Source organism: Elephantulus edwardii, unplaced genomic scaffold (genome assembly GCF_000299155.1).
Source record: "Elephantulus edwardii isolate Elephantulus edwardi_28Jun2011 unplaced genomic scaffold, EleEdw1.0 scaffold00068, whole genome shotgun sequence".
In the NCBI taxonomy this organism is placed as follows: domain Eukaryota; kingdom Metazoa; phylum Chordata; class Mammalia; order Macroscelidea; family Macroscelididae; genus Elephantulus; species Elephantulus edwardii.
Window position 1 is genome coordinate 541,813 of NW_006399818.1, and position 13,815 is coordinate 555,627.

At 38.9% G+C, this 13,815-nt stretch overlaps 1 protein-coding gene across 1 annotated transcript in view; it reads right to left on the bottom strand.

Moving 5' to 3' along the window:
• The window catches only part of NDUFA12 (NADH dehydrogenase (ubiquinone) 1 alpha subcomplex, 12), a 43,471-nt gene that overhangs the window by 17,511 nt on the left and 12,145 nt on the right, over window positions 1–13,815 (bottom strand). The window contains exon 3 of the mRNA XM_006888486.1: window positions 12,017–12,104. Coding sequence (XP_006888548.1) covers window positions 12,017–12,104 — 88 coding nt within the window. The remainder of the gene's footprint in view (window positions 1–12,016; window positions 12,105–13,815) is intronic.

Sequence of the window (13,815 nt, forward strand, 5' to 3'; positions counted from 1 at the left end):
GGTTGGCGCAGGATAGAGCAGGGTTTAGGGCTGTTGTGCATAGGGTCGCTATGAGTCGGAAACGACTCGATGGCACATAACAACAACAACATTATTATCTTCAAGACAATATTCCATGTGCTAGTTGCTTGAACAGTACTCAGTACATGGTAAGTGCCCAGATATTTATTCAGTGAATAAGTGCAGCAATGAGCAGGGTTTATCTTCAGGCCAAGAAATTACGTTTTTGTTCCCACCTTTTATTTTCCTGAATTTTCCAAGTTTTTACAGTAGTCACATGTTTTTATAATACATTTACTATATACAAAATGAGGCTTCCAGTTCCACCCTACAACCTACCCTTCTTGGTTTTCCCATCTCAATTAATGCTGCCAACATCCCTCCAACTACTCAAGTCCCAAATTTCTGGATCATCCTTAATTTTTCACTGTCATCCCTATGTAACACTCCCTCATCCACAACCCCACAAAGATTTCTAAATTACATCATGACAACTGAGGGGGAGAAAAGGGGTCTAAAAAAATGAAGCATAGAAGAGAGAAAACACATTTGTTAACTTCACTTTGGACCTACAAAATCACCAGTCATAAATACTTTAAGTTTTTAAAAAACCACCACCACACGAAACTCATTAACAAACACTGTATTGGGTTTTTTTTTAAAAAAAACAACCACGCAGTTATATATTACTTGTGTGGTAACATTAATGGGAAAAAATCAACACACAAGAAAGACTAGTGTACCACAGTAAAGCACATAGCTATAAGATGAACAGAAGGTGCCACCAAGTGGGGAGAAAGTATACATACAATAAGGAAAATCTAGGCATGCCGTGTTCTGTGTTCTTTCCTTAAACGTGGTTCTAAGGATTTTATGGTTTCAATATGTCAAACTACACAAAACATGTTTTTGTTTCTCCTGATAAAAGTAAAACATTAATTTTATATTAAAATTCACCACTGCTGAATTGATTCTGACATGACAACTCTCTACAGAATTTTCCAGGCTATAAATTTTTACAAAAGCACTTCTCCTTCTCTCACAAGAAGTGTCTGGTGGATTTGATCTGACAACCTTTTGGCAAAAAAGTCCAACACTGAACTACCAGGGCATGCATTAAATGGTCTACACATTTCTACTTTCAATTATTTACTTTGTAAAGTTTCATGAGACAGAAACTATTCATTTGTTTTGTTGTTGTTGCTCTGTGCCATCAAGTCTCACTGACTCTGACATACCTAATCCCACTGCCCAGTGATCATGTCAATCCCTCTCATCCAGGGTCTTCCTCTCCTGCGCTGTCCTTCTACCCTTCCAAGCACGAGGCTCTTTTCTAAGAATTGGTTAAGTGCCCAAAGTATGTGAGATAGAGTTTCAAAATCCTTGCCTCCAAGGAGAAACTTGGTTTCACCTGCTACAAGCCAGACCTATTTACGCTGGAGAAGAGTATTGAACATACTCCATGGACTTCCAGGAGAACAAATAGGTCATCTGGTTTATATACCACTAAATTTATGGACAGTTTATGGATGGCACACACTATGAAGCACTCAACTACTAGAACTCAGGGAAGAAAGACCTGGTGCTCTGCTTCTGAAAGGTCACAACTTTGAAACAGTTCTACTCTGCACACATGGCTGACATGCATCGGAAGTACATCAGCAATTAACAACACTCTACACAAGTATTAAATACCATAAGAATGAAATCTAAAACTTTTCTATATTACTTTACACCAAATTTTGTTGTTAAATGTCCCCAAGCTGACGGCGACTCAGAGAGGCTCTCTGAACAGACTGGAACCTTGCCCTGTCCTACATCATCCTCACGATCTCTTTCACGTTCAAACCCACTGCTGCAGTCACAGTCAATCCATACAGCTGAGGGACGACTTCTCTTTTGATGATCCTCTACTTTTCCAAACATGAGGCCTTCTTCCTAGGACTGTAGTCTCTTAACAACATGTTGAGGTTTGTTGGAGATGATGAGACTGGCTCAGGATAGAGCAGGGGTCACAGCTTATTGTACATAGAGTTGCTATGAGTTGCAGGTGACGACGGCACATAACAATACACTATCATCTACAATTTATTTAATAAATTATTTATTACAAATCTACTGTCAGGAAGCTCTTTGGAGTACTAAAGAGCAAAGATGTGAGTATAAAGGTTAAAGGGTGCTCTTTCCACCATCTTTGTGGGCCTCCACGATAGTGTTTGTGAACATCCTGGCTGATGCGCTCAAGAGGTTCAACATGCCAGAAGAGAGGTAAGCACCAGGCTCTTATCACTCCGTGCTCCAAACTCATAGTTTGGTTTCCATGAATGATAATGAAGCATGACTACATTGGTGAATTTAAAATCACTGATGATCACAGAGTGGGGGAAATTACTGTCCACCTCACAGACAGATTAAACAAGAGTGGTGTGATCAACTGCAGATTTGATGTGCAACTCAAAGATCTAGAAAAGTAGTGAAATAATCTGCTCCTGCCCCGTCAGTTTGGTTTCACTGTACCAACAACCTCAGCTGGCATCATGGACCACAAGGAAGCAAGATCAAAACACACAAGAAGAAAAATGTTTGAATTCGTTTTCTAGGGGTGTAATAAACAGTGCAAATAAAATGCCTTGGGTGGGGGGGGGAAAGAAAGACTAAAGGCTACCCAACAAAGCCATTTCAGTTGCTTCACTGAATGTAACAATGTATAAAGAAGACAAAAAAAGAATTTGTGCATTTAAATTATGGTGATGGTAAAGAATAAAAAAAATTATTAAAAAATTTATTAAGTAAACTCTCTGGCCTAAGAAGTAGAAGCTCTAAGATAGAAATTACAAGATCAATGCCAAAAACTGCATATAAAAATGATCTGATGAACCACAGTTAACAACTAGGGAATCTAAATAAAAGACAGTTGGCAGTTTTCTGTTCTTGGCAGCAGCTTTATGAGTACAATTATTTTAAAGTTTAAAAAAATGTAAAATAAAAAATAGCTACTCTCTTGTATGTAACTTATTTTTTATACACACTTTACTTATTATTATCTCCAAGACAATGTAAGTACCATGAGAGTAAGCCAGTTGCTTGAACAATACTAAGCACATGTAAGTACCTCTTTTTTATCTAATAGTGAAGTCTACATAGAATTCTCTCTGTGAATGTATGAACCCATGTGCCCAGCACAGTGGAATACTCTTAATTTCTTTCTGAATGAAAGAACTGCTTGTAAGTAAAGCACTGTGCATGGTTCTGGGCAAACACTTTCTTATTTTTAATGTACCTCTAATCTTCTGAGTAAAAGTACCACCAGAATTCGGATCAAAATTCTTAAAGATATCCTTGACTCATTTTTCTCAGATTCCATCCTGTTAGCTCCATCTTACCTCAAACTATGCCACTGTGATGGGTAGCCTCTAAGACGGCTTCCAAAGATCCTTGACTCCTGAATTTGGACTCATGTAATCCTCTCCCTTTGAAGGTGGGCTGGAACTACTGACTCATTTCTAATAAACAAAACACAGAAGGAGAAGTGTGGGCTGTCGCTTCCAAGATGCACTTAGGACTGTGACTTCCATCTCAGATATCCTCTCGTTCTCTTCCCGTGATTGCTGGCACTAAGGGAAATCTGCTACCATTGTTACAAAGGTGGCTCTGAAAGGAGGCTCACGTGAATACACTTGGGAGCAAATCTGAGGCTTGTGTTCAGCACATGAGATTAGGAGAGTATCTTCCAAAGTCAAGTCTTCTGATAGCCGCAGCCTCAAACACCTTGATTGTGGCCTTATGAGAGACCATGAAAAAGGCTGCACTGCAACCCCAGAGGTACATGATTCAAATCCACCAGATGCTCTGCTGGAGAAGGAGGGACAATCTCCTCCTGTACCAGTCAGATCCGATTTGACGGTACACAGACACAAAATTTAAAAAAAAAAAATACACAGACACAAAATTAAAAAAAAAAAAAAGAGAGAGACCATGAGCCAAGCTGTTTCAATTTTCACACAGAGAAACTGTAAGAGAAATGTTTACTGTTTCATACTACTAAATCTGGATTAACAAGTTGCAAAGCAATAGATAAACACATTCCCAAATCAGACTAGTTATCACCTAATCAAAACCTTCTTCATCTGCCCTCACTGATCTGCATGCTTCCAATTATCTTCCCTTTCTCTATTCTTCATATAGCAACCAGAGATGCTTTGACAATGTAAATCAAGTCATCAATAACGTGACAAATGAAAATCAAATGCCACTTGATAAAATGCAATGAAGAGAACACTGCATCATTTCTGAAATAATTCTACAAAAATATTGCCTGAATCTACTCATGAGGAAATATCTGACAAATTCATACTGAGAGAAATCCTTCAACATAACTGGCCTATAATTTTCAAAGTTAAGGTCAGGAAAATCAAGGAAAATCAGAAGAATTGATCCAGTGAAAGAACAAAAAAGACATGATTTTTCTATACAATGTATGATTACATTCTGTTGCTGAAAAAGGGACTGTTGGAGGGAGCTCTGGTGGTCTAATAGCAAGAAGCTGCACTGCAATCCCAGAGGTGTGCGGTTCAAATCCAGTAGATGCTCTGCTGGAGAAGAAGGGACAAACTCCTCCTGTACCAGTCAGATTTGATCTGATGGTATACACACACAAAAATAAATTAAAATGGGACTGTTATGACAAATGAGGAAACTTAAATGGGTCTAAAAATTAGAAAGCACTGATCTGCCACTGTTAACTTTTCAATTTTGATGGTTATATTGTGGTTATATAGGAGAAAAATGCTTCTGTTTAGGAATTATATACTGTGGTGTAAAGGGTTTATTGTTGAAAATGGCTTCACTAGCTAGCTACTGACTGACTCTGTTATGTGGATGAGTGGGAATATGCAAGGATGTGTTAGTCTATCCACCATTCTACAGAAACACTGGCTCATTGCACCATTAAATTGAGTGGATCCAGAAGCAAGGAGAATCTTGCTACCAGCAACAGAGAAGACAAGCATGCAGTGTGCCCTTCAGGGCCAGAGATTCTTGCATCACCTAGACCTACAGCAGCAACAACTGTGGCTGAAGAGAACAAGAGACTCCACAGGAGACAGAACTTGTGATTACTACCCTCCATGGAATCAGAGTTAAGAGCTGCTGCCCAACTTTGTTGGGTGGGTAGGGACAGAGCCATAACTGGCAGGACTGGGATGAGAGCTTTGTAACACTGGCCTGAGACACAAAGCTGAGATGCCTGTGAGCACATGTATTCTGCTACTAACCTGAATTATAACCTTTGACTTCCCTAATATGGTTCTATGTGGTCTGCAAGCTATTGTGACAGATTTCTGACCCAGCAGAGTAGTTAAGATTGGTGTTGGGATGAGTAGAAAGAGGTGTGGGATCGTGGGGGACATGTCTGACCTCCTGGGAATTGGTTTTGTGTTGTTATGCTGTTGATGGGGACTATTCCTCTTTGTGGAGTTGGTAAAAGTCACATATGGCTGTCCCCATGCAGTCCTTGCTCTTTTGACATACACTAAAAGTATCCAGGAGTCATAGGTATTATTTTGGCAACTTCTTTCAAATGATCCAGGTATACGTAACCTTTTCCTAAGTCTGGAGGTGCTCTAAAATTTTTAAAAACAGTATTTAAAAATATAGTTCAGCTCAATTCCCATCTTACTTTTTAACGACTTTCCATGAAATTTAGAAAAATAACTGTATTATTTACTATGGCTAATCAGACCTATATAGCTGTTATAATGTGCCATCAAGTTAACCAGCATTCATAGTGAGAACAATATGAACTTTGCCCAGTCCCAGGCCATTCTTATAATCTCTGCCATGCTCAAGACCACTTTTAAAACCACTGTGTCAGTCTTGTTGAGTCTTCCTCTCTTTCCTCCAACCTTCTGAGCATGATATCTTTTTCTAAGGACTGGCCCTTCTTGACAACATGGTCTGGGCCCTAGCTATTTTTCCTACCTCATTTTTAATACCATCTCCTTATTCCACTTGCTTTCCAAACACAATAAGCAATATTTCTTAAGCAGACTGGACTTTTCCACCTCTTGTTCCTCTGACTCAGAATTCTTTTTCCTTTTCGCTTTCTCTTCTCTTTTAGACCTTTCTTCCTGTGCTAATTCCTCACAGAAGCCTTCCCTGAACCCTGTATAAAACAGCTTCCTCTCCATCTCAACCCACTGTTTGCTTTCTATTCCTTTATAAACCCATCATTACCTAAAATACTTGCCAAGGAAGCTCTTGTGACCTAGAGGTAAGAAGCGGTACTGACAACCCAAAGGTATATGTTTCAAATCCAACAGTTGCTCTGTGGGATAAAGATGGGAAATCTCCTGTGTAATTTACTGACTCTGAAAACCCAGGGGAGAGTCAGCTATGAGTTGGCTAATGTCAAAACAACATCACAACAACAAAATACTTATTAGGGGAACTATGGTGATATAATCAGCATTAAGTTGCATTTCTAACCCAAAGGCTCAGCAGGAGAAAGATAGGCAGTCTCTCCTCCCCATGGGCTGCAATCTCCAAAATCTGATGGAGGGTCGCGGCATTGTTATGTGCTGTTGATTCGACTACAACTCATAGTGACCCTATGAACAATGACTCTGAAGCATGCTCTATCCTGAGCCAACCTCACCATCTCTGATATACCTGACCCCATTTCCACAATCACCAAGTCAATGCATCTCATTTAGGGACTCCCTCTCCTACGCTGACTCCTCTAGCCTTCCAAGCATGATGTCCTCCAAGAACTGGTTTACCCTGGTAACATGCCCATAAAATATGAGAAGCTTCAAAATCCTTGCATCCAAGAAGTAAGCTGGTTTCACCTTCTCCAGGACAGACTTGTTCATTCTCTTGGCTGTCCAGAGTTCAATACTCTTCTCCAGAACCACAATTCAAAGGCATCAATTCTTCTGTCATTCTCACTGTCCAGCTCTCAGATGCATAGCAAGTGAGAAGACCATGGCCTGGATCAGGTGCATCTTAGTCTCTAGGTTGACATGGTTGCTCTTTAGCACTCTTAGAGAGGTCCTGACTGCAGATTTTCCCAATACAATTAATCTTTTGATTTCCTGATTGCTGATGCCAAAAGTGTTGGTTGTGTATGTGAGCAAGATGAAATAGTTAACAACTTTAATCTTTTCATCTATCATAATAATACTGCCTACTAACCCAGGAGGGAAGATCTTTGTTTTCCTGATATTGAGATGTAATCCACACTGAAGCCTGCAGTCTTTGATGGTCTTCAACAAATGCTTCAAGTCCTGCTTTGTTCTGGTGAGCAAGGTTGTGTCATATGCATATTGCAGGCTGTTGATGAGTCTTCCTCCAATCCTAATACCACATTCTTCTTCATAAAGTCCAGCCTCTGGATGATATGTTCAGCATATACATTGAAAAGGTATGGAGAAAGGCTATATCCCTGACACATTCCTTTCTTGAGTTTGAACATGCGTTCCCTTGCTCTGTTCCGTTAAGAGCTTCCTAGTCTAGGTATAGGTTTCACATGAGCACAATCAAATGTTCTTGGGTCACTAAGAGCAGAAATCAATTTTATAGCTGTGTGTTTGAGGTTTTTTAAAACAGGTATCAGAGTCCATCAGTGGTTAACACATGCAGTTCCTCATCAAAAGTCTGGAAGCTGGAGTCCACCCGGAGTTTTGTCAGAAAGAAGGCCTGGTGACCTATTTATAAAAACCACTCACTGAAAACCAGAAAGAGCACTATTCTCTCCCGACACATACAGGTCTCCACAAGTCACAATCTACTTGATAACAACTGGAGAAAGTGCACACGCAGGCCCATGCACTGGAACACATCCACACACAACTTGGTTTCCTGTCTCCCCTCAAGACAAAGCACTTCACTCACCCCCCACTTTTTTTCACTGTTGCATCCACAGTGTTCTACAATAAATCTTAGTACCTGGTAGGTACTCATAAATAGTATTTAAATGAATAAAGAAGACAATATAATACACTATATGCAAAATAATGCCTAGCATTCCACTTACAGATGAATAAATACAAGTTCACATTTATTTACAGATCAAATCAAAGGTAAGAATACACAGAGTTAGAATTCCACAATGTATTACATTCCACAAGGATGTCTGAGAAACAAACAGCCCAGCTTGCTCAATACCTCTTCTTCTCTCAAAGACTCACCACAACAAGCTTTTGAGGTTCTCTTACAATAATAAGCATCAAAGGCACTCAGCCCTCAGGAATCTTCTCTCCACAAAGAAATTCAGCTTTATATCTTCAATTGCCTTAGGCACCTGCTGGAATGATCTTAACTTCTACAACTCTCAGCTTCTTTTTCAAGTGATCTTCAGATCATCATATAAATGGACTTGTTTGACTAAATAGTACTTTCACTTTTTCACTATTTTTACTACTTTGTAATTTTAAGTGTGTATAATTTCATACAATTTCAGTTGGTATTCCCTCACCCCTAAAATGCAGACCCTGATGTTAAAGCACGCACGCTTTGAAGGAGACAGACCTCAATCTGAATAAGGCAGCCCACATGTCTTCTACATCCTCCCATTATCAATCCTCTCCAATCACTTAAAAACAAAAACAGGAAGAACTATCTGAAAGGGATATGTGATTAGGCGTTAAATATGTAACAATCTGGAGCGAGGGGTGCACTGCAGGGTGGGCTGGGGACAAAGTGGAAAGGGGGGAGAAAATGTGCAACAATGAATAAATAAAAGGAAAAATAATTGAGCATAAAAAAAAGGAAGACACCTCAGCTCTTAAGCCCATGTTCCTCTTTGAGACTTTAGGTTCCAAGAGCTCCCCAGGGACGCAGAAGCCTGTTTAGAGAAAGGTGATATGCTAGCTCTACACCTAAATCACAGTTCCTCAGGCCTTAAAGAATACATTACTATTTACCCTTAAAAAAGAGCATAAAATCAGGCAGTTACAGAACATGAAAAAACTAACCAGTGCTACTTTCAATGAGCTTTACATAAAGGCATCATTCAATGTCATGGTCAAACTGTGTCACTGACATGGGCCAATACTCCCAATTAGTTCTGGCAGTTGCTAAGTGACATTTTATAAACACATGCTTTGCTTATCCTGCTTAGTATTTTTTTTTAAAAAGCTATTCTGATAAAGTAGCTTGGTGTATTTAAGTAAAACTTGAAGTTCATTTCCTCATTCACTCTTTTCACACTTCAAATGCTCCCGGTCACATGGGGTTATTACTACCATCAGAGGCTATCATACTGTATACCACAGATATAAAATATTTCCACTATCACACAAAGTTCTGCAGGGCATACGGCATATAAACTGTCAAATTATTAACATTCAAAAAACAAAAAAATTCACAAAAACATCCATATTTCCAGCTTCTCTTGAAAAACTTGTCTAGCAACTCTAGGCTAAAGTCTCAATTGTGGGAACTAGGAGATGTGAATACAGTTATTTCTAGTTTTGGGGTAACATTTATTACAGCAACACAAAAGGACCTTCAGAATGTAACTGTGTAATGGATGGAACGGCACTGCTCAAAAATGCATTGAAATTCTTAACCCCCATCACCAGTAGGGAGCTCTGGTGTTCTAGAAATTTCCACTGCCAACCCAAGGGCTGTACCTTTCTGACAGTTCAGATTCACCAGTGGCTCCTTGGTGGACAATCTCTTTCTGTGTAATTTACAGTCTCACACACTCAAGAAAGGTCAGCTGTTGAGTCGGTTCCAATGTGACAGCAGTGAGTGAGTGATAGTTGTGGCTATCTTACCACTTGGGAATGGGTTTTGTTATGTTAATAATACTGATGAAGAGCATGTCTTCAATCAGTCTCCTGGGATATTAAAGAGCAAGCACAGAAGAGAGCTCTGGTGGCCTAGTGGCAAGAAGCTGCACTGCAATCCTAGAGGTATGTGGTTTGAATCTACCAGATGCTCTGCTGGAGGAGGGACAATCACCTCCTGTACCAGTCAGATCCAATTTGATGGTACATACACACACACAAATTTTTTTTTAAAAAAGCAAGCACAGATGAGAAGACAGAGCCGCATGAAAGCTGAGGAACTTAGGAACAAAAGCTGAGAGAGAAAAGGACCTGAATCCTAAGTAAACAGAATCTTCCCCCAGTCAGGTCCTGAACATGGCCAATTAGAGACACCTGTATATGGCATTTCTGTTACAGTACACAGGTTAACTAAGACAGGCTGCTAGCTTTTATGATAGAGAATGGGCTCTGTTATTCACCCTCGTTCCTGCTACTCCTATTATTTTACGTTTGTACTTTACTCACTTCTACTTTTTTTATTTAAATAATTTTTTTTTATTTTATACTGGTTTACTTACAAAGTTTGTATATGTATTTTTGTTTTTCACGTACTTTACTCATTTTTAACACATGCTTCTTGTGTTCGGTCAAGTCAAGACAGACTCTAACCTGACCGTCTAGCAGTTTTCAGAAGCAGTTCGTTGCACAGGAGACTACATCTTTCCCTCATGGAGTAGCTGGTGATTTGACCATGAGCCTTTGGTTTGAAAGAACAATTCCTTATCACTGTGTAGGGAGCTCTGGTGGCCTAGTGGTAAGAAGCTGTGCTTACACCCTGAAAACAAGTGGTTCTAGGCCACCACTGGCTCAGCGGGACAAGGATGGGCAATTTCCTCCCCTGTATTTAACTGCTTCTGAAAAACCACCAGAGGGTCAGCTATGGGTCAGTTCTGATTCTATGGCACACAACAACACAACATGTATTCTGGGAATATTTTAGTTTCTCCAAGATAGAACTATTTCTGGTAAAATAAAATGTCATGTTCTTAGGTGCTGACCCTGTGAACAAAAGGCCTGAACCTGTCTTACCCTGTGCCTTCATCATCTGATACTCTCAAGCCATTGCTACAGTCACTGTGTCAACCCATCTCATTAAGAGTCCTCCTTGCTTTTCATGAACTCTCCATCATTCCAAGCATGATGTCTCTCTCCAAGGAATAGTCTCTCTCAGCAACATACTCAAAGAATAGGAGATGGAGTTTTGTCATCTTAGCCAATATCTATACTTATTTCATGTTTTATGATGATATTTTCCAGAACAATAATAAAAGGCCTCTAGAATTTAATTGCATCGCTCCCATAAATTATTATCTGAGCATCTATTAGGGACTTTGGAATATTTTTATACAAAATATGGTAATTTAAATTAAGAGCATGTAGAATATTATTTCAAAATACAAATTTTATCATTAAAGTATTTTAGTTTAAAAGAGCTCTGTAACACAAATGCTAACTAAGGGCTGGCTGCTAATAGACTGGAAGTTTGAACTCAAACAGTAAGAAGGAAGATTTCATTTCCTAAACATGCTCCTAACAACAACAAATACTATGGTCAAGAAAACTCTGACAAGTAATTCTGCTGTCACTCAGGGTCATTACAACGGTACCTAACAAGTGCCAGATGATGCTGACAGCCAGCATTAACTTCCAGAAATGAAGGGATAATTCTTCACGACTGCCTCTAGCACCTCGCTGAGGCCCCCGACATTGAGAAGAAAAGATAAGTCACTGCAGCTGTGTTTTATCTGAATCACAAAAATCACAAAAGAAGTGTTGTTTTAATCTACTCAATTTCATGGTAACTTGCTGTATAGTCTTAGCAACTGAACTGATGCTTTCAAATTAACACAAGTGACTGTCTTACACAAAGATATTAAATAACTATTTAGGTACCAGGGAGGCACTCGCTCCTTATAGTAACCAATCATTTAAGGTCAAAAGAGTACAATCTGCCCAAAGATAAAGCCCAAAAGGCAGGAAAGGGCGGCAGAGATGGATAAATGGAAAGGAGAATCACAAGGATAAAGTGGGAAGGGTGTGTGAGAACTGCAATTAAGGCTATCAAAAAGATGTGTATGAATGGAAAACCTATTTACTTTGCAAACTTATACTCCAATCACAGTAAACAAAAAGTATTTGTGTAATGAAACAAATACAAACAAAATACTGAGCCAGCTTACCATTCAGGAGGCACCATGCTTCCATCCACATCCCAGAATGTGTTTTTGCCATTCATTTCGGTAGTATACATAACCCAACGGTGACGACCTATGTTGAAAATAGCATTTAGGAAAATGTGAGGAATAAAGGCAACCTTTGATAAAAATCAAAATTTCAGGCCTTCAAAAAAGAGAAATCTTTTTTTATTAAGAAAAGACATCTGTGTGCTTTTACACGAGAGAAAGATGAGAGGACTGAATGAGTGAGTGAAGACAAGCTAAGGAGTGTGCTGCCTAGACACACAGAGCACCTCAGCAGGACTGAAGCAACTCACTGCTATGTACAGGGCTGGAGCCTTGCCCCTAGTAGTGACCCTGTCCTTCACACCTAGCCTTTAACCAAAGCAGCAGCAGGAAAGGGTAATATATTCCCAGCAGTATGTTTTCGGGGGGAAAAAGTGCTCCTCTTGAAAGATGGGTAAAAGAAATGTATTCCCAGCAATCAAACCAGAATGATATGTTTTTAGAAAAATATTTTTAAATGATCACTTCAGATCCTTTCGGAAATTAGTAAATTATATATAATAAGCAGACATTTCAAAATGACAGATAAATAGGATAGCTCACATCATCAAAATAGCTTGCTGAAATTCCTTACCTAACAAATTTCTATGGGATATTTTGGAGAAAACCACTATTTTCAAAATAAACTGTGTCTATCAGGGGGTGGGGGAGCAGCCAGAATTCCAAATAATTAATCTGTCCTTAAAACAGCAGAGACCTGGATCCCAACTGACATTTCATCACTTATTACAGGAGATTAGGCAAATTTTACGAGCTTCAGGTTATTTTCCTATTAGACAATTATACCCATGTCTAGGAGATGCTATGAAAACTATTATTCAATCCAGCATTTGGCATATAAATGCACAATAAAAGATAGTTCCTTCTTTTTAACTCACCAAACGCTAATTCTCCAAATAGAAAACACAAAATTAATGTCTGCAATACATTTTAAACTTTTAAGCAAAAAGTGTGATCTACATTTACTTTAAAAGATTTTCTAGGTAAATACATAACAAATATCAACATCATCAAGGAGAATTCAATTTTTTTTTAAGGAGATTTCAACCTTGAGAATAAATAACTGATTATCTCCTCCAAAAGGCCTGGGAAATGAGGACACATGGAGGAGAGCTGGAAAAACCTTTTAGAATTAGGCCACAATATCAGAGCTGGGCCTACATATTTTCTTGCAATACGCACAATTTCAAAATGTGCAAACTCATTAATTCTACTCCTGGAAACTTACTCTTAGACACTGTGAACCAAATATTGTGGGTATAGTTACAAGCAAATTCACTGAAGGATTATTTCTAATATTAAAAAGCTAAATAATGGTTCATCGACACAGTGTGTGGCTACTAAAAAGTAATTGATGGCCTGTCAGTCACACTATCAATTACTTATGTGCAAGTTCTAACAGAGGCTAAAGAAATTAAAACAAGTCCACGAGAATCAAATATGATCTTGAATCTATTCCATCTGAATTTCAAAATCATTTTAAGAATAGGTTTAAAAATCTGAATAACAATAATCAAAGGCAAGATGAGATAGATGCTATCAAGGATATCATGCATGAAGAGGGCAAAAAGTCATTACAAAGATAAAGGAGAAAGGAAAAAATGAAATGGATGTCAGAATTATTGTTTGTTGTTATGTGCCATCGAGTCGCTTGAGACTCATAGCGACCATATGTACAACAGCCCTAAACTCTGCTCTGTCCTGTGCCAATCGCACTGCCTTTGACACACCCATCC